The 20,880-nt window shown below is 33.2% G+C and overlaps 1 protein-coding gene across 2 annotated transcripts in view; it reads right to left on the reverse strand.

Annotated features, from left to right (window-relative positions):
- Positions 1–20,880, reverse strand: part of ASCC3 (activating signal cointegrator 1 complex subunit 3) — a 366,855-nt gene that overhangs the window by 281,336 nt on the left and 64,639 nt on the right. For both annotated transcript variants that reach the window (XM_027855178.1, XM_027855187.1), the window contains exon 11: positions 2,048–2,212. In XM_027855178.1, the coding sequence (XP_027710979.1) occupies positions 2,048–2,212 (165 nt within the window). The remainder of the gene's footprint in view (positions 1–2,047; positions 2,213–20,880) is intronic.

The following is a 20,880-nucleotide window of genomic DNA, read 5'->3' on the forward strand; positions in this document are numbered from 1 at the left end:
TTTCTTTTTCTCTTTTGTGAACTTACTAGAACTCAACATACTTTGATATTATTATATTCCTTGTAATATTTCTTCTATATTATGCCTTTTATGAGTTAGCTTGAGAAACCAACCACCACTAAAAATAATGTTTCTACTGTTCAAGTTGCAAATAACTAACCTAAAAACAACCTTTTAGAACAAAGTCCTAAATTGAAGTCTGTGGGTGCATGTAGAGTTTTACTACATAAACAACTGTAGATTTTGTCATGGTTTTCATCAGGTTTGCTGTCAGTCTCTGCTAACATATTAACAATCCTTTACATGACTTCTTACTTCAAAGACAGTCTGCAGCATACAATACAATAGCTTGAGTCTAGCATGATGGTTATCAGGAATTATTACTATGTTCACAACTTGTTAATTTGAAAACATTTTCTAGAAAACCAGAAGCATAATCTCATGCTAGGTTACAAGTTCATTTTTTCATATTCAATCAAATCCATGTTACATAGATTAAGATTAATCTATTAATCCACTGAGTTACATTTTGTTCATAATAAGAAAATAAGGGGAAAAACAAATAAACCAAAATAAGGGGAATAACAAATAAACCAAAATAAGGGGAATAACAAATAAACTAAACTCATTTTCCACGTACCATAACAACATATGAGTACTTTGTAACAATTTAGAAAATCCCTATCTTTATTTTTCAAATTAATTTTTTTTCAATCCATGAAAGTGTGCCTTCTCTCCTTCCCAGGTGTTTCTCCTCCACCCCCATTAAGAAAGCAAGAAAATCTCCCACTCAACGGCAATGGAAGAAAAACAAAACCTGTTACAAACACGTATAGTTAAGCAAAATAAATTCCTGAAATGTTCACGTCCAAAAAATGTCTCAATCTGCACTGAGCGCATCAGTTCTCATCGTCTCTCAGATGGGTAACATGTTTGATTATGAATCCTCTTCTATGGTGATTGGTCATTGTGTTCAGCAGAGTTCCTAAGTCTTTCAAAGTTGCTTGTCTTTACAATATTGCTGTTTCTCTGGGTTCTGTTCACTTCACCCTGCATCTTTATGGGTTCCTCTGAAACCATCCCCTTCATCATTTCTCACAGTCAATGATATTCCATCACATATATATATAACATAATTTGTTCAGCTATTCCCCAATTAACTGGCACACTCAAAATTTCCAAAATTTCACCTATGCAAAGTAAGTTCCTATTATTAGTTTTGTACATATGGGCCCTTTTCCTCATTCTTTGATCTCTTTTGTATATAGAAAACTGTAAGTGGTATGGCTGGGTAAAGAAGTATGCACACTTTAATAGCTTTTAGAGCATAATTCTAAACTGCTTTTCAGAATGACTGGACCAGTTCACAGCTTCACCAGCAGCACATTAATGTGCCTGTTTTTCCATAACTCCTCTAGCACATATCACTTACTTTTTTTTTTTTGGCAGCTTTACCAATCTAAGAGATACAAGGAGGGCCCCTGAAGTTGTTTTGATTTGCAGTTCCCCAATTATTAGCAATTTGGAGCATTTTTTCATGCAGCTATCAATAGCTTTTTCATATGGCTATTGATAGTTTGTGTTTCTTTCCCTGAAAAACGCCTATTCATATCCTTTGACTATTTATCAAATGGAGATTGTCTTTTGTTCTTATAATTTGAATCGGGGGTCATATTTCTTTAAAATGATATAATAAATTTCTATTTTGCCAAGTCAATATTTTATGTTGTTATATAATTTAAATTTTGCTTTATGTGTCTTAGATGATGAAAAATACTTAGAAAACAGATGATGAAAATATTTGGAAAATAGGGAAAACTGGTTCAAGTGTTAGATAAATTAATAGAAAATATTTCGCATTTCTTTACTGTAAAATAATTACTGCCCTTATAAAATGCTACATACTAATATGTTCTTCCAATATGCATGAAGGTGTTGCCATTTGGAGTAAGAGAATTCATATATCAGGATCTGACAAAAGATCCATTTCAAATAATCAAAATCATTCAATTACCCAAATGAATGAAATAAAATAACTTTCTCTTACCTGTCGTAAGGTTCGTGCAACTAGGCTTTCCAATACAGGTCCTCTATCTTCGTGCAGCAGATGAACTTCATCAAGAATCAGAAGCTTTACAAGTTGGGAAAGGGCTACATCTCCAACACTTTTTCTTGTTACTACATCCCATTTTTCAGGTGTAGTTACAAGCATCTGTAAAGGAGTGGGAAAAAATTCAACTAAAGGGAAGAACAATTTCCATTATACAGTAGCAAATACTTGTCTGAGTATTATGAGTAAATAGCATTCTGTCATCCACATCAGTAATACTGGTTACCTTTAAATAAAACCTAATATCTACGAGGGATAAATTCAGGATATGTTAAAATATAAATGTTAAAATGTTAAAAATCCCATCTTGTGTATACACACACACACACACATACACACACTCCTCAAATTCTAAAGGACTCAAAAACAAAAATTTATTGCTGGCCTTCATATTCAGATGCAAATTTAATCCTGTAAAGGTTTTCCTGTCATTAGAATATCATAACACTATAGCTTTGGGAATACTGATATCTTAATTAAGCCAAAATGCAATTTAACTACATGACTGAAAGAAAGCAAAATAATTGCCATGTTCAAAACATTTACTTGCTATCACTTTAAGCAAAAAATTTGAAAAAAATCCAAGAATCTATTTCAAATTTTCACTTATAATGGTACATGCTACAATGAGAAAGGCTATACTTCAATATTTCAAGGAGCTGGGGTTACGCTGCATGTATGCTACCCTTTAGAATTTTATAGATTGTCTTTGAGAATTATTATAGACAAAAATAATTGTAAATATCCTCTCCAAATTTGGTTACACAACTCTCAGACAACAGAAGTAAAACCTATATTGAAGTTTGTACACAAAGTCTTTCCAGCTTGGAACGATCTGCCAGATACTAGTGGTCAAGAATAGAGGTTGCCATCATGACACTAAAATGTACAGGAGAAGGATTTTGTTGGAGTCTATTGTTACAAAGGGCCTTATCCCTAAAATACATCCCACACTATGTATGAACTGTTATACTGAAAACAACATGCATGTCAAAGAACCACTGATTAAATGCTCAACTACCTCCACCAACAAATCTGTAAAAAGGGAGAAAGTGTCAAAGCTAAAGGATAAAGATGAAAATAAAGAAACTATAGAATATGAATAGGCCTTAAAGACATGTACTTGCCTGCTAAATAATGCTGTTTGAAAAGATTAGTGATTCTTATATAGAATACAGTATACAATTTACTCTGAGATGGGAGTTACATACCATATGTATATATCCATCACGAACTATGGCAATAAGATCACAAAGGTAGGAATAAATTCCTTTAACTACAAAGCTGGAATTCTGCTGGAATTTCACAAATGTAGTCATGGAAGTTATATACTTCCATGGTCACATTTATATAAAAACCTTTCGTAAAAACCACATAAGATTAAAATACTACATCTACTAATCTTTTTTCTGAAATAAATTATAATTACAAAATCATGCTTTCCATCATAGAGTGGATAAACAGATGAAAATCACTTAAACATTTATTACAATGAACATAATGAGGAAGGGGAAGAGGGGGATTAACACTTATAGTAAGACCTCTGAAAAAGATAACTTCACAGAGATTTCTTAAATTAGGCTTTAAATTAGATCCATTTAGCCTTAGAAATTTAAATTAGGTCCTCCATTTAGTAGAAACAAAAATAAATCAAAATTTTTTTTAATACTTACAGTATCTTATCTTACATGGAAACTGCTATAGTACACATGAAAGAGGGAGATGAGAAGAAATTAAAAGAAAAACATCTAAGAAGTCACGAAATACTACCTAGTTGAGTTGAGGCAGTAACCTTTTGTGACATTCCATTATAAAACCATTTATGCAAAAGACATGTTAATATATCACAGACAGTAAATATCCTACAAAAAATCAATTATGCCCTATCAATAGGACTTTCAAATTATTATAGGATCCACTATCACTTATTGTAGCAAAGATTGTTTCTAACAGACATACCCAAGTATATCACTACTATTAGATAGGCAGACTGATTGTTTTTACAGCATGCAGCTAGGTGGTGTAATGGCTTGAAGTCAGGAAGACTAGGGTTCAAATTTGACCTCAGATACTTAATAGGTATGTGACTCTAGTCACTTAACTTTAGTCTGCTTCATCTATCTCAATTAAAAATGGGAATAATAATAATAAGCACCTACCTCACAAGACTGTTGTAAGCATCAAATGAGATAATATCTGTAAAGCACTTAGCACGGTACCTGGCACATAGTAGATGCTTAATAAATGCTTGTTCCCCTTCCCCTTCTTGTACTAAGATGATTTTCTAATCAAGAGGACTTACTGTGCTCAAGAGAAATAGAAATTAATAAAAAATTTTAAAAAGCATTTATTAAAACACTTACTATATGAAAAGCGCTGTGTTAAACACTTGGGAAGGAAATAGAAAAGCAAGGTAGTCCCTGCTCCCAAAGAATTCACATTCTAATTGTCTAACAGACAAAACATATAAGAAATCTATGAGAAAATAATTACATGTATGTGCATGTGTATTTATGATAACATTATGTTTAAGAATAACACCAAAAGAACACCTAGTTTGATATAAAAAAAAAAAAACAGTAGTTTTTGGAGGGTAGTTTCTAGGTTAAAAATGCTCATATTGGAGTTAACATAACTGTCACATTTAATAGCTACAATTGTAAGATGAGAGAGAATAGCTTTACACACTTTTCAAAATTCACATCTACATTATAAGATACACAAATTTCATTCAGCCGATAAAAATCAAACAATCCTAAATACTGTAACAGAGATTAAATCTAAAATGTCATACCAGCTTATGAAGCTAATGTTCTCACTCATTATGGGTAGACTACTCCTTGATAAACCAGTGTTAACTCTGATGCCAATAGCTCTTTTAAACATATCTAATAATGTTCACTAGATACCTGACTCTGGGAATGCTATAATGAATATATATATATACACACACACACACACATACATATACATATATACACACACACACAGATATATATATATATGTAAACACATATATAACTTAGTACCAATTATCTTCTTTGCATTTTAAAATTGTCCTTCCTCTGCTTTCGATTTGCATGCATGTGTGCACACAGACATAGAGCATTAAGATCCCTGAAGTATGATCTATTTATATTTAGGTCAAGGATGACAGCTTTCAATTAATGATTAATAATAAAAATTAATTGGAAAGTATTCAGGTACAAAAGTATTTTAACTTATGAGGTTTGCTCAGATATGCAATTGCATTTAGGTCAAAATAGAAAGCTGGCCATTTGTTGTTCTCTCTCCCCTCTACCATGTGTATGTATGTATGTATGTATATACGTAGGTGTGTATGGATACACACTTATATACATATGTGTTTAGACATGTAAATAATACAAACACATGTGTGTATATATGCACATAATTGTAACAGATATGTATACATGTTTATAGTAATTTTTACATTTACATTTTTCATAATCTATTATCTATTAGAAAAGCATATATAATCAAAACATCACTTATGGAGAGCTAAAAACAAAAGGCATATTCCTTTTTACCCTTAACAAACTTACTCAAAAGTTCATTAAACTAATAGTTATTAAATTAATAAATATAGTTATTAAGATTAATAATACATGGAACTTTACTATGTACAATTAATTTGGAGGATTTTGCCACCTTCTGATCTCCTAAAGCAGAGGACAATATAAAAAGTTCTAGATATCAACTATTAATTTTACAAGGTAAAAACTATACAGAATCCTAGCCTCATTTCTATGAGAGGACTGCCTGTAAGATAATATGCATTCCAGGATTTCCACCCAAAAGAATAATAACAAAAGAGTCAGATATGACTCAGTAATTACTCCTCTTTTCACACTTCAAAATGGGCTTCTGGAGCATAGGGATCATCCCTAAACAGCTATTTTGTCTACAGCAAACTTTGCCTTCTCTGTTCCCCACATGGCAATGGTTTGCCTCACAGTGGACAGGTTTTCCTGGGGTTATTTTACATGACACACGTAAATATTTTCATCATGCAATACCAAAGCTACTCCATCAAAATATTATTATCTAGATTGGCATTCTGAACATCTAAACAAGGGTATTACAAAATAATATAAATTTCTATCCGAATGGATTCCATATTTCCAACTGCAAGTAACTGACAAAGTCTTTTTTAATTAGAAAACAAAAGAGGTAAGATGTGGTTCAATTATATGGGGACTAAGGGAAAAATACTCATAAATTTCTACTGAACAGTAAATACCTAATAATAATGTTAAGAAAGCATGGATACAGTTTCTTTTGAAGTTTTTCCTTACTAATCCAATAATATATATATTATATAGCATTTTAAAGTTTGCAAGAACTGTATATATTATTTCATTTGATCCTTACAACAACTGGTGAGGTAGGCGCTAGTTTTTTGTTTGTTTTTTTAGGCAATTGGGGTTAAGTGACTTGCCCAGGGTCACACGGCTAATAAGTGTCAAGAGTTTGGTCTGAGGCCACATTTGAACTCAGGTCCTCCTGACTTCAGGGCCAGTGTTCTACCCAATGCACCTGGCACCACCTTGCTGCCCCTGAAGGTGCTATTTATTATCTCCATTTTACAGGTGAGGAAACCAAGACACAACATAGTGAATAATCTTTTGTATATATTACTAGAGGCTTATGATTATAGATGAGTAATTCACAACAAAAAAGAAAAAAATTCTTTAATAAGACCTTCTATGACTATTTTATAATTGGGCTAAATATCCCCAGGCTACTATCTTCTATCACCCACTCTTTCTGATTGGTCTCCATAATTTCCTTTGGTAGCTAGGCAATAACCACAAATAGTCTTGTACAAAAAGACAGATAATACAAAAGGCAATTAAAATAATAAAAAATTGTAAGATGGAAGGGGCAGTAGTAATATTGATAGAAGAAAACAAGTTAATAAAAAGAAACACAGGATGGTTTTTACCAAACAGGTAAATGTATGTATTTCCCTTCTGAATCTTTTCTTTCTCTCTCCTCTCTCTCTCTCTCTCTCTCTCTCTGTGTGTGTGTGTGTGTGTGTGTGTGTGTGTGTGTGTGTGTGTGTAAACAAAAACAGCATGTTGAAATGGAAAGAAGAAGACTGGGCTTCAGAGAACAGCTCTACAACTTCTAAGTTGTGTGCCCATCATAAGTAATTTACCTTTATTAAGCTTCTCTTTCCTTATCTTTAAAAGGATTTACCACAGGCCCTTTCCCTCCTCATAAGGATTTTCTTCTCCCTTTTGTACCACCTTTATGATTTAATTTTTGTTGAGAAATTTCTACCACTGATGCAATACCAATAAAGTATTTTATAGTCAATCAATCAACAAGCATCTATTAAGTACCTACTAAGTACCTGGCTCCATGCCAGAACACTGAAGATACAAAGACAAAAATAAAACAGTCCCTTATCAAGGACATAATATGAACATATATAATTATATGCAGAACATATACAAAATAAATTCTTGACCTCTCTGTAGCACATTATTGCCTCCTCCCTGGATTTTCTTGACACTACTTTCTCTTGATTCTTCTCCCATTTCACTCTTTTTCAGATTACTTTTGTAGATATTCATGCACATCACAACCATTAATTCTAAATTGGGAGGGCTTCTCTTTTCTCTCTATACCCAAAACAAAACTCATTTCCCCCCTCAAAACCTACCCCTCTACCAAACTTCCCTCTCACTACTAAGCATACTATCATTTGTCGAGTTAGTGCCTACTACAGTACCTTCAACGTGGCAGAATTCAGGGATTCTTAATCTGTGGTCCATGAACTTGTTTTTGTAACATTTTGATTATTATATTTCATTGTAACTGGCTTCCTTTGTCATTCTATGTATTTCATTTTACAATTTAAAAAACTTATTCTGAGACGAGGGGTTTAAAAGTTTATCCCGACTAGGAGGATCATGAGAAAGAAAAAAAAAAGGTCAAGAACCCCTTGCATTAGATCCTTACTAAATATTTGCTGATGAATTGATTGGCTGATTAATTGATTAATGGAGATGTAATGTTGTCCAATCATTCTGGAAAATGGGAATTATACTATATGCTTTCACCAAGAGAATTCATTTTAAGTCATATAAATCAAAGAGATTAAAGAGAGAGAGAGAGACACAGAGAGAGAGAGAGAAAGCATCACATTTGTACCAAAACATTCATAGAAGCACTTTTTGTAATAGCAAAGATCTGGAAACAAAGTTTAAGGAATAGCTAAACAAATTATGGTATATGAATTTAATGAAATATAGAAAAATGAATGAGAAATAATATTTGTAAATATATTATTCATAAGAAAAATGGGGGCAGTTAGGTGGCGCAGTAGATACAGCACCAGCCCTGAAGTCAGGAGGACCTGAGTTCAAATCCAGCCTTAGACCAAACACTTGACACTTACTAGCTGCGTGACCCTGGGCAAGTCACTTAACTCCAATTGCCTAAAAAAAAATATATATATATATATATATATATATATATATATATACACACACACACACACACACACACACACACATATACATATATGAATAACAAGAATTTTGAGAAGCATGTGAAGGAAAGATTGAGATGAATAGATACAAAGTGAATTAGAAACCATGAGAAAAAATAGACACAATAATTACAACAATGTAAATTTTAAAAAAATTTTAAAACTCAAATTGATTTCTATGTAATTATGACATTTGGCTACAAATGCATCCCCCCAGCTTCTTTGCAGAAATGGATAACTTAGGGTATGGATCAGTCTATATACTATTAAACTAAACTGATGTGATTAAGAATTAGCTTTGCTGAAACGCTTTCTCTCTCTCTTTCTCTCTCTCTGGTAAGACAGCTGGGGTTATGTCCACAGATGAGGAAGAGAATAGATATCTAACTATATGTATATACATGTAAGTACACGTATACGTATGTGTATATATATTTGTGTAAATATGTGTATTTTTGTATATGTATGTATATATGTGTATATGTGTATACACACATGCACACATGCATACATCATGCACATAAAGATACCTGCGCTTAATTGCAGCCTTCTTGGGGGAGGGAAGGAAGGAAGGGGGAAAAAAAAGAACAAAGTAAAAAGTACACAGCAGAGAACAAAAGAAAATTTACAAGGAAGCAAAGAAAAGATGGACAGCTCTGAACACAATGTGTAGTATTTATTGTACAGGCTTTCTTGAAATAGAAATTTACTGTCGTATATTTTGAATCCTCTTTTTCGTCCTACTGTGCACATGACAAAGTTTTTTCTTTTCTTATTTTAAATTATTTTTTAATATTTAAGTTTATAATGTTTCTTTTTTCTTTTTTTATTGTGTATTTAAGTTCTAGTATTTAAGTTTAAAATTTAAAAAATTTTGAAAAAAATTTCAAAAAAACAAAATGCTAAACACTTCTAATAAAGAGAAAAAAAACTAATAGAACAGGCCTTTTTATGCAGCAATCCATTCAAATGAACCATCCAGCTGTGATTCTGAAGTTTTTAGAGCTAAATAAAAGATAATTGGACTTCTGAGTATCTTTAAATTATAGTTGGGGAAAGGGTCTCACATCATTTGCATTAACAATAAATACTGCTTTTTATGTTTTAAAATTTGTGATGCCTTTTTGATACACAAGGAAATACAACAGTTACATAGTAGTTTATAGATTAGTGGATTTTCTTTGTCTATAACATTTTAAGGCACTTTACAATAGCCATTAAACCTTACAAATAAAAGAAAAAAAAATCGCTAACACTAGAGATTCTATGATGATCAAAGTATTTTCTAACTTACTTATTAACAAAATGAGATTCTTTAAAAGAGTATGATCTTATTACTTTTATTAATAACATTATGCAATGTAAGAAATTGCAATCTTTCATAACAATATAAAATAGTATTTGTGTTTATTTGGGATCATTAAAAATACTGGCTAAATTCATAAACTTCTATCATTTTGCAAACTAACATTTTTCATTTAACATTTCTTCACTTTTTCAAAAATTTCTAGCTTATATTTTAGTTCAGTGTGTATATTTTAGATAGTTTACATTTTTATTTGTTATATAATTGTAACAGAATCCACATTAACAAGCCTGCAGGTCTGAATATAAATGACAATTATTAGCATGAAAATAAAATTCATTAGAAAAAATAATTTTCAAAAGCAGAAAAAAAACTTGTAAAATAGTATCAAAGATGTGTTCTGCTCTGTTACCAAACAGTTATAACATTAACGGAATTTAAATCCTGATTCTGATCCTTATTACCTAGGCAACTTAGGAAAAGACATTTAGTTTCTCTGAGCCTCATTTTCCCCATCTGAAAAATATGGTAGTTGGAAGGAATACTCTCTACAGCCCTTTACAATTTCAAATCCATGACCTTACAAATTCCAAAGTTAAACAATTGATAAGTCAGAGAGGCAAGCACTAGAAATATAACATATAAAAAGTGAGCTTAATTTCTGTACAAAAATAATAATTTATCATATAGATGGAGTTATTGAATAAAGTTTCTGTTGTTCATTAAGGTCTAAGACATCTCTACGTTGACATGACAAAATGATTTATGAAGAAAGTGTACAACAACCTTTTGCATCTATTCTTTTCTCCATATACAAGACCACTTAGTTTAGGCCATCATCATCTCTCAAATGGACTTACTGCTGCAATAGTTTCCTATTTCGTCTCCCAATTCATGTTATTTTCCCCTTTCTAATCCATTCCTCAAATGAAGTGCTAAATTTCTCTACCTAGAGTATGGGTTTGACCATGTTGCTCTAGTTTCAAAGCTGCAGCTCTCTATTACATAGATACTTCTGTGCTAGGTACCTGAAAGTTTTCGTAAACTGGCTCTAAACTTCTATTTCCAAATTTGTTTCATACTAAATTGCTGTATGAACTTTACATTCTGACAAAGTAAATTGCTACTTCTTTCTCAAACTCACAATTCTATCCCTTATCTCCATGCCTTTGCAGAAGTTATCCTCAGTAACAAAAACTAATTCCCTCCACCTCTTATAGCCAATGCCTCACTTCAATGCTCATCTTAGGCAGTACCTCCTACTCAATAATTTTCCTGATCACTCCAGTTATTAGTGTTGTATCCTCCTAAAATTACCTTATATTTGTTTTTCTGTGTGTGTTTCATACACCCAGTAGAATGTAGTTCCTTCATGGCATGGAATATTTCATTTTTGTCTTTTTATTTCTCAACACCTCATTTACTGAGGGTTTTCAAGTCAACAATCATTTCACAAGAACATTAATAACTAAAGTCCTATATGCCTTTCTTACCTATATTAAAAAAAATGAGAATATATACATGCATTAAATATATCTTTGAAGAAAAAAATGAGAAAGGAACAGGAATGATTTAGCAAACTATATCCTACAGCTTTCTGTATTTTACAGTCACACAACTGACTAAAAAGAAGCAAAAATACACGATCCACTGTACTTATTCTTGTTGGCATTTTATTTAGTAGAACAAAAAATTGCCTTAAAAATTCTCCTACAATAAGGTGTCTGCCTTATTTATTACTCCCATACTTAATTGTGTAAAAGATATGAGATAACTTTATTCAGCATCAAAGTGGAAGAGGGATTTCTTACACATGATGAGGTTCTCAGGATAAGGGTAGTCAGAGTGCTAAATATAACTGCATCACTGCAAAACCTCCCAAATGAGAGCTACAATTTCATTTAGTTTGTCTCTCCAAATATATAAAATCAACTAGATGAAGAATGCCCATTTCCCAACCCAAGAAATTCAGCTGGACAATCTTTAGAACCTGTCCATCAATGTACATGCATAATGATCTGGGCCAAGAATAGAACAACTTGAGGAGCAGGTTACCCTGATGTTGGGAAATTGTACAAGTTTTATAATGACAGCAGGCATCTCCATGAAAGAAGGCCCATCTATATATATATAAAGAGTATTTTCAGATAAGTATGACTGGAAAATAAAGTGGGCTGGTTACATAACAAGAGCTACACACCCATGGACAACCGGATACACATACAATTTGAAGGGAAATAAAAGTTCCTAGAATGTTGCTTGTATCTCTGCAGAGAAGTAATGGTAATGTACCATCAAGAGACCTACAGGATAAGAGAGCATGATTGGGCTATAACCTGCAACACTGGAAAGTTGCACATTATCCACTTTAATAAAACCAAAGATAAATCCAGGGATATGCTGGAGCCAACTCAAACCAGGTCATAAGAGTTAATTACTAAATTTTCAGTGTGAGCATTTATTACTTGGGAATCAGCAGTAGTGACAAATCAAGGATTGATTTGTTGTTTTGTTGATTGTCTAAACTTAATAGTACTGATGAAAACTAAAATATGTCATGTGTTCCTCCCAGAGAGCTGGTTGTTAAAGATTTACCAGCAGATTACTAGATATATCAAACAACACATATAAATGAACAAACATTTATTAAGTACCTATTATATGCCAAATAGGCATTGCTAGGCAACGGGGTTCCTAGACATAATGAAACAACATTTTCTCTCAAGAAATTTATATTCCATTGAGGGAGACAACATGTACATATATAAGCACACACAACATAATTTAGAGGAAGATGGGAAGGAACCAGATGAAAGAATATGAATTTGAAAATCAAGTAACAGAGGTAGAGGAAAAATTGGGAAGAGAAATGAGAGTGATACAACAAAATCACGAAAAGCAAGTCTACTGAAGAAAATAACACCTTAAAAAATGGACTGGGGGGCAGCTAAGTGGCACAGCACGGGCTCTGGATTCAGGAGGACCTGAGTTGAAATCTGGCCTCATACACATAACACTTACTAGCAATGTGACCCTGGGCTAGTCACTTAACCCCCAGTGCCCAATCAAAAAAAACCAAAAAGCAAACAAACAAACAAATAAATAAATAAATATTAAAAGGGGGGGGGCAGCTAGGTGGCGCAGTGGATAGAGCTCTGGCCTTGGAGTAAAATCCGGACTCAGACACACGACACTTACTAGCTGTGTGACCCTGGGCAAGTGACTTAACCCTAGCCTAGCAAAAAAGGTAACAACAAAAAAAAAAAAAAACGGACTAGGTCAAATGGTAAAGAGGTTCAAAAAGACAATGAGGACAAGAATGCCTTAAAAAACGTAACTGGCCAAATTGAAGAAGAGGCACAAAAATTCACTAAAAGAAAAAACTTCTTAAAAAGTAGCACTGGCCAAATGGAAAAGGAGGTACAAAAGAAAATAATTCCTTAAAAATTAAGACTTGAACAAATGGAAACTAATGACTTTATGAGAAACCAATAAACAATAAAAACAAAACCAAAAGAATGACAAAACAAAAGACAATGTGAAATATTGCACTGGAAAGACAACAGATCTGGAAAACAGATCCAGGAGAGATAATTTAAAAATTATTGGACTACCTGAAAGCCATGATCAAAAAAAGAGCCTAGACATCATCTTTGAAGAAATTATCAAGGAAAATTGCCCTGATATTCTGAACCAGAGAGTAAAACGGAAATTGAAAGAATCCACTGATCACCTCCTGAAAGAGATCAGAAAATGAAAACTCCCAGGAATATTACAGCCAAATTTCAGAGTTCCCAGGTCAAAAAGAAAATACTGCAAGCAGCCAGAAAGAAACAATTCAAGTATCATGGAGCCATAGTCAGGATAACATAAGATTTTAACAGCTTCTACAATAAAGGATCAAAGGGCTTGGAATATGATATTCTGGAGGGCAAAGGACCTAGGATTACAACCAAAAATCACCTACTCAGCAAAACTGAGTATAATACTTTGGGGGGAAAAACTGACATTCAATTAAACAGGCTTTCAAGCATTCTTGATGAAATGACCAGAGTTGAATGGAAAATTTGACTTCCAAATACAAAACTCAAGAGAAGCATAAAAAGGTGAACAGAAAGGGAAATCATAACGGACTTAATAAGGTTAAACTGTGTACATTCTTACATGGAGAGATGATACTTGTAACTCATAGCAGCCTTCTCATTATTTGGGCAGAAGGAGTATAAATAGACAGGGGGCACAGGTGTGAGTTGAATATGAAAGGATGATATTGAAAAATACGAAATTAAGAGGTGAGAGAGGAATGTACTGGGAGAAAGGGAAAGGGAGAGGTAGAATGGGGTAAAATTGTCTCACAGAAAAGAGGCAGGAAAACGTTTTTATAAGGGAGAAGAAGATGGGGGAGGTGGGAAGGGGAGTGAGTGAACCTTTCTCTCATCAGAATTGGCTCAAAGAGAGGATAACATACACACTCAATTGGGTATAGAAATCTATCTTACCCTACAGAAAAGTAGGAGGGGAAGAGATGGTGGGGTGAGTGTGACAGAAGGGAGGGCCCACTGGGGGAGAGGTAGTCAGAAGCAAAATACTTTTGAGGAGGGACAGGGTGAAAGGAAAAAGAGACTATAATAAACGGGGGTACGAGGAACAGGATGAAAGGAAACACATTTAGCAACGGCAACTGTGAAAATAATTTTGAAACAAGTTGCTCTTATAAAAGACTCATTTCTCAAACATATAGAGAACTGGGTCAAATGTATAAAAAAGAGATCCATTCCCCAAATGATAAATGATCAAATGATATGAACAATTTTATCTATGGCCATATGAAAAAATGCTCTAACTCACTACTAATTGGAAAAATGCCAATTAAAACTATTCTGACGTACTGCCTCAAACCTATTAGATTAGGCAAATAATAAATGGAGGAAGGAATGTAAGCAAAGTGGGACATTGATGCACTGTTGCTGGAGCTGTGAACGGATTCAACCATTCTGTAGAGCAATTTGGAACTATGCCCAAAGAGCAACCGAACTGTGTATACCCTTTGATCGAATAATACCACTACTAGGTATGTACTCCAAAGAGACCATAAAAAAGGGAAAGGGACCCTCTAGTACAAAAATATTTACAACAGTTCTTTTCGTGGAGACAAAGAATTGGAAATTGAGGGGATGTCCATTAATTGGGGAATGGCTAAACAAGTTGTGGTATATGAATGTAATGGAATACTATTGTGCTATAAGAAATGATGAGCAGATTTCAGAAAAACCTGGAAAGACGTACGTAAGCTGATGCAAAGTGAAATGTTCTATGTACAAAGTAAAAGTAATATTGTAAGATGATCAGTTGTGAGTGACTTAGCTATTCTCAGCAATATAGTGATCCAAGACAACTCTGAAGGACTTATGATGAAAAATGCTTTCCATCCCCAGGGAAAGAGCTGATGGTGTCTGAATACAGATTGAAGCATACTTTTTTTACTTTCTTCGTTTTTCTTGAGGGTGTTTTTTTTTTGGTCTATGTATTCTTTTACAAAATGACTATTACGGAAATGTTTTGCATAACTACACATATATAACCTATATTGAATTGCTTGCCTTCTCAATGGGAGAGTAGGGGAGAGGTGAAAGGAGGAAGGGAGAGAATTTGGAACTCAAAGTTTTAAAAATAAATGTTAAAAATTGTTTTTACATGTAACTGGGAAAAATAAAATACTAAATAATTTTTTAAAAGAGTTATTAAAATATTCCCAGCACATGTCATAATATCCTATAAACAGTAGTTACTGAACAAATGAATGAGCTGAGCAAGCTGAGTAAATGTATTTTTATGATTGCCTGTAATTGTATCTGAAGTACAACTTTTAATTTGTACATGTTCACAACATATAAAAGTATGAATATACTTCACACTAAGAAACTCCTTATCATAATATTTTAGCTAGCAACTAGTTTAAAATAATGCAAATTTGTTAATTTTTTAAATACAGAAATAATGAACATAAAATTTCTGAAAAAATAATACTGTATATTTAGGATTTTCTTAAAATAACATAACTACCACTGATACACTGATTAAAAAACAATGAACTATCTTTACGCTTAATTCTTCTAGAATTCAATTTTCGCATAGCTCAGATTCCTAAACAGAACAGGAAGATATGTGCTCCACTGTCTTTCATCACTTATTCATCATAACAAACCTTCCTTTCATTACATTAAAAAGTCAATATGTAATATATACATGAGCAGCTAGGTGGCTCAGGAAATAGAATGCCAGGCCTGAGTTAGGAAGACTTATCTTCAAGACTTATCCTCGAACACTTACTAGCTGTGTGACCCTAAGCAAGTCATTTAACCTTTTTTGCCTCAGTTTCCTCATATTTAAAATGGGCTAGAGAAGGAATGGCAAACCACTCCAGTGTCTCTGCCAAAAAAACTCCAAATGGGGTCATGAAGAGTCAGACAACTGAAAAAAAAAAAGCCAAAACGACTAAACAACAATAATATACACGTACATATATTTTTCTCTATAGTGAGTGTATGTTCTAAAAAGTTTAAGCAAATGATAAAATACAAAGAGTATTAGAAGTTATTTTAAAAACCTGGGTTTATATGCCAATAGGGCTATAAAATTGTGCATACCTTTTGACCCAGCAATACCATTTCTAGGTCTATATCCCAAAGAGATCACAAAAACGGGAAAAGGACTCACATGTACAAAAATATTTATAGCAGTTCTTTGTATGGTGGCCAAGAATTGGAAATTGAGGGGATGCCCATCAATTGGGGAATGACTGAATAAGTTGTGGTATATGAATATAATGGAATCCTACTGTGCTATAAGAAATGATGAGCAGGCAGATTTCAGAAAAACCTGGACTTATATGAACTGATGCTGAGTGAAATGAGCAGAACCAGAAGAACATTGTATACAATAACAGCCACATTGTACAATGACTGACTTTGATAGACTTCGCTTTTCTCAGCAATGCAAGGATCTAAGGCAACTCCAAAAGACTCATGATGGAAAATGATATCCACATCCAGAGAAAGAACTATGGAGTCTGAATGCAGATGGAAGCATACTATTTGCTCTCTTTTTCTTTTGTTGTTTTGTTTTATTGCTTCATTCTCTGGTTCCTCCCATTAGTTCTAATTCTTCTTTACATCATGACTAATAGGAAAATATGCTTAATATGAATGTAGTAGAATCTGTATCAGGTTGCACATAGTCTTGGGGAGGGAAGAAGGGAGAGAGGGAGAGAAAATTTAAAAACTCAAAATCTTATGGAAGTGAATGTTTAAAACTAAAACTAAATTAATTATTTAAAAAACAAAAACAAAAAAAAACCCTAGGTTTACATTCCAGCTCTGAAACCACCCATGCAATTTTTAGATAATCACTTAGCCTTACTAAGCCAATCTACCTTGAGGTTTGTGGCGAAAAAAAAAAAAAAAGTGAATCTTACAGTATCATACAAAGGTTAGTTATTATTTATTTACCACAATTCAAAAGCACTCATTTAGAATCTAAAATGTTCAAGAACTTTGCTAGATATGAGACAATATTAGTCAATTATATAATGCAGTCAGTGCCTGGCACATAGTAAACATTACACAAATGTTAGCTATTATTATAATCATCATTATAGGAGGTAAGTTAAAAAAAGAGCCCTACTCTCAAGGAGCTTATGATCTAATGAGAAATAAGAATTGATATTATGCTAAGACACAAAAGAAAACCATTAGAGAGATTCCTTTAAATCATTTTTTAAAAGGACAAAAGACACTAAACCAATAGATAATAGGAAATCTGTTTTTATTGCTTCATTTTATTTTGATTTGAGTAATAGGCAAGGAAGGATTAGCAGTCTTTTGCATACACTACAAAAAATTCAAGTGTAACAAGTTTAGTTCTGGTTGGCTCTAGAAGACAAAATTAGGACCCAGGCCTGGAAGTGCGTGGAGGCATATTAAGTGTTCATACAAGGAATAACTTTCTAAAAATTAAAGCTGTCCAAGAATAAATAGAATAGTATAAGGACAGCAAAAAAAAAAGAAAGGTTTCTTGTGGTGTTTTGTTTTTTAAACAATATGGGGGGAAAAGAGAGAAATGGAAAGCAAAGGACAGTTGTTCCAAATAAATGGAATAATAACAACAGATGACAGAGAAAGGTGGAACAACTCAACTTTTATTTTTCTTCCATTTCCTCTGTTTTGGCTCCTTATCTTAATGCTACACAAAATGGAACAAAAATGGCTAATGGGATGTCAAAACTTAAGGTAAATAAGGAGATAAAATCTTTGCCTGACCTCGACGAATTCAAAGTGACCAAAAACAGTTTACCTACAATCCCAGGATAATGAAGACAGTGGTGCTGTGATGATTAAATCATCATCAATATTTTTTTAAAAGACTGAATGCCGAAGTTGCTACAGGAATACTGAAGGCCAAATGTTGTCCCAACTGTCCCTTTTCAAAAAACAGAAAACATTAAAAAACAAAAAAACAAACAAACAAAACAAACAAAACTTAGAGAGATGGTAGCCATCTAAAAAAGAACTGGTGATCCGAAAGAACTAGTACAGATTTACCAAAAACAAGTTATGCCAGCCTTTGCTCACTGGCTTATATGAATGGTGGAGAGGAGAATAAATTAACGCATAAATGAACATTTATTAAGTGCTTACTACATGCAAAGGACTGTACTGAATGCTAGAGATAGAAACAGAAAAGTAGGAAGGACCTTGGCTCTCAAGGCATTCACATTCTAATGTTTTTACCCCAAATTTCAGTCAATAAACATTTATTAAGTGCCTACTATATGCCAGGCACTGTGCTATGCACAAAGAAAGGCAAAAAATAGTCCTTGACTATAAAGACCTCACAGTGTTTGGGGATAGGTGGGGGAAGTACGGGGGGGAAGAAACAAAATGCAAAAAAAAAACTATGTACAAACAAGATGTTTAAAGGTAAAACAGGAAATAACCAACAGAGGGAAGGCACTAGAATTGGGACTGGAAATTGGGAAAGACTTCCTGTAGAGGTGAGATTTTATTTGGGACTTTAAGAAAGTCAGGGAAGCCAGGAGGTGCAGATAAGGAGGGAGAGCATTAGGAGTGTCTTGTTCAAGAAATATTCAAGGAAGAAAAAGTGTCTTATCAGACTATACATTAACAAATACTTTTAATCTATAATTTATCAAAAACAAGCAACTGAGATGGTATTGTGGTAGTTCTGTCCTTCCAACTGTTTGTTTGATTCACCTGCAGGTGACACCCTTGAGCTTATTCAAATCACCTTAGTACAACAAACAACAAATATTTCTTTCTAATATATTTAACTATGATCTTGATTAATGGTTCAGCTAAAGCACAATTAATTTATCTTACATAATTTATACATTAAATCTTTAAGTTTGTATTTGAATTCACCAAATGTAAAAATGCAAACTCATGAAGCTCACATAAACAAAAGTTACTAATTTAGATAAAATTTTTAAAGTTTAAAATAAGTGGAAAAGTATAATCAAGAAAAATAATTTTAGAGTAATCATGGGAATTACAAAACTGGTCACTGTCTTTCGGTAAACTAAACCAGATATATTTCACAAAATGTGAGATTTGGAAGGGACCTCGATAGCCATGGAGTCCAATCCATACAAGAAGGAAAATGTACTCATTCAACTTCTATTTCTATACTTCCAAAGAATCTACTATTACTTTAGGCAGGCCACTCCACTTATGGAACTCTCTCATTGTTAAGCTTAAATACACCTCTTTTCAACTTCTACCAATTGCTCCAGGGTCTGTCCTGTGAGATGAAACAGAACAACTCTAATCCTTCCTCCATATAAGTCTATTTAATATTTGAAAACAGCAATACTTGTTCCTCAGTCATCTCTTCTGCATACTAAATACACCTAGTTCTTTCAACTGATTCTCAGGTCACAGATTTTAGGCTCTTCACTACGCTGACAGCTTTCACTTAGACCTGTAGTTTTCAAACTTTTTGGTCTCAATATCTCTTTATACTCTTTCTTTCAGGAGGTAACTGATGGATTCTTTTAACTTCTATTTTGCCCTCTGAGTATGGACAGTTTTCCTTTATAATTTCTTGAAATATGATGTGTAGGCTCTTTTTTTTTTTTGTGGCTTTCAAATAGTCTGGTGATTTTTAGATTATTTTTCCTTATTCTTTTTTCCAGGCCAGTTGTTTTTTCTGTAAGATACTTAATATTTTCTTCTACTGTTTTTTTCAGTCTTCTGACTTTGTTTTATTGTTTCCTGATGTTTCATAGAGTCATTAGTTCTACCTGGCCAATTCTAATTTTTAAACAGTTATTCTCTTCAGTGAAGTTTTGTATCTCTTTTTTAACCAAGCTGTTAATTCTCTTTACATAGCTCTCATTTCTTTTCTCAATTATTCCTCTAGTGATCTTATCTGACTTTAAAAAAAATTGTGCTTTTTAAAAACATTTTTCTTTAATTCTTCTAGGAATTCTTGTTGGGCTTATACATAATTTGAAATTTTCCTTACAACTTTGCTCTGAAGATATTTTTCAAGCCATTTGTTTTCTGTGTTTGTGTCCTGAGCTTCCCTGTTGCCACAGTAATTTTTTATGGTTGGGTTCTTTTTTTGGTTGCTTGTTTTTCCAGTCTACTTTGGACTTTGTTAGTGTTGGGCTCTGCTCACTTCTAGGAGGGAAGAGGGGAAATGGGAGATGAATGCCTAGCATGAACTTCTGTCTTTTTCTGTCCTACTGCTTTCATGGCTTAGTATGAAAGTCTATTAAGTTTCCAGTGCTTACAAAGTAGTATAATCTGGGGAGAAGTCTATTCCTTGCTCCTTACAAAGGCAGGGCCCTTGCTCCATCTCAAACACTCCTCTCCACCCTGGAACTGTGACCCAGGACTAGATAATGAGCTGCCA

Source organism: Vombatus ursinus, unplaced genomic scaffold (genome assembly GCF_900497805.2).
Source record: "Vombatus ursinus unplaced genomic scaffold, bare-nosed wombat genome assembly UNPS02000582.1, whole genome shotgun sequence".
Classification (NCBI taxonomy): domain Eukaryota; kingdom Metazoa; phylum Chordata; class Mammalia; order Diprotodontia; family Vombatidae; genus Vombatus; species Vombatus ursinus.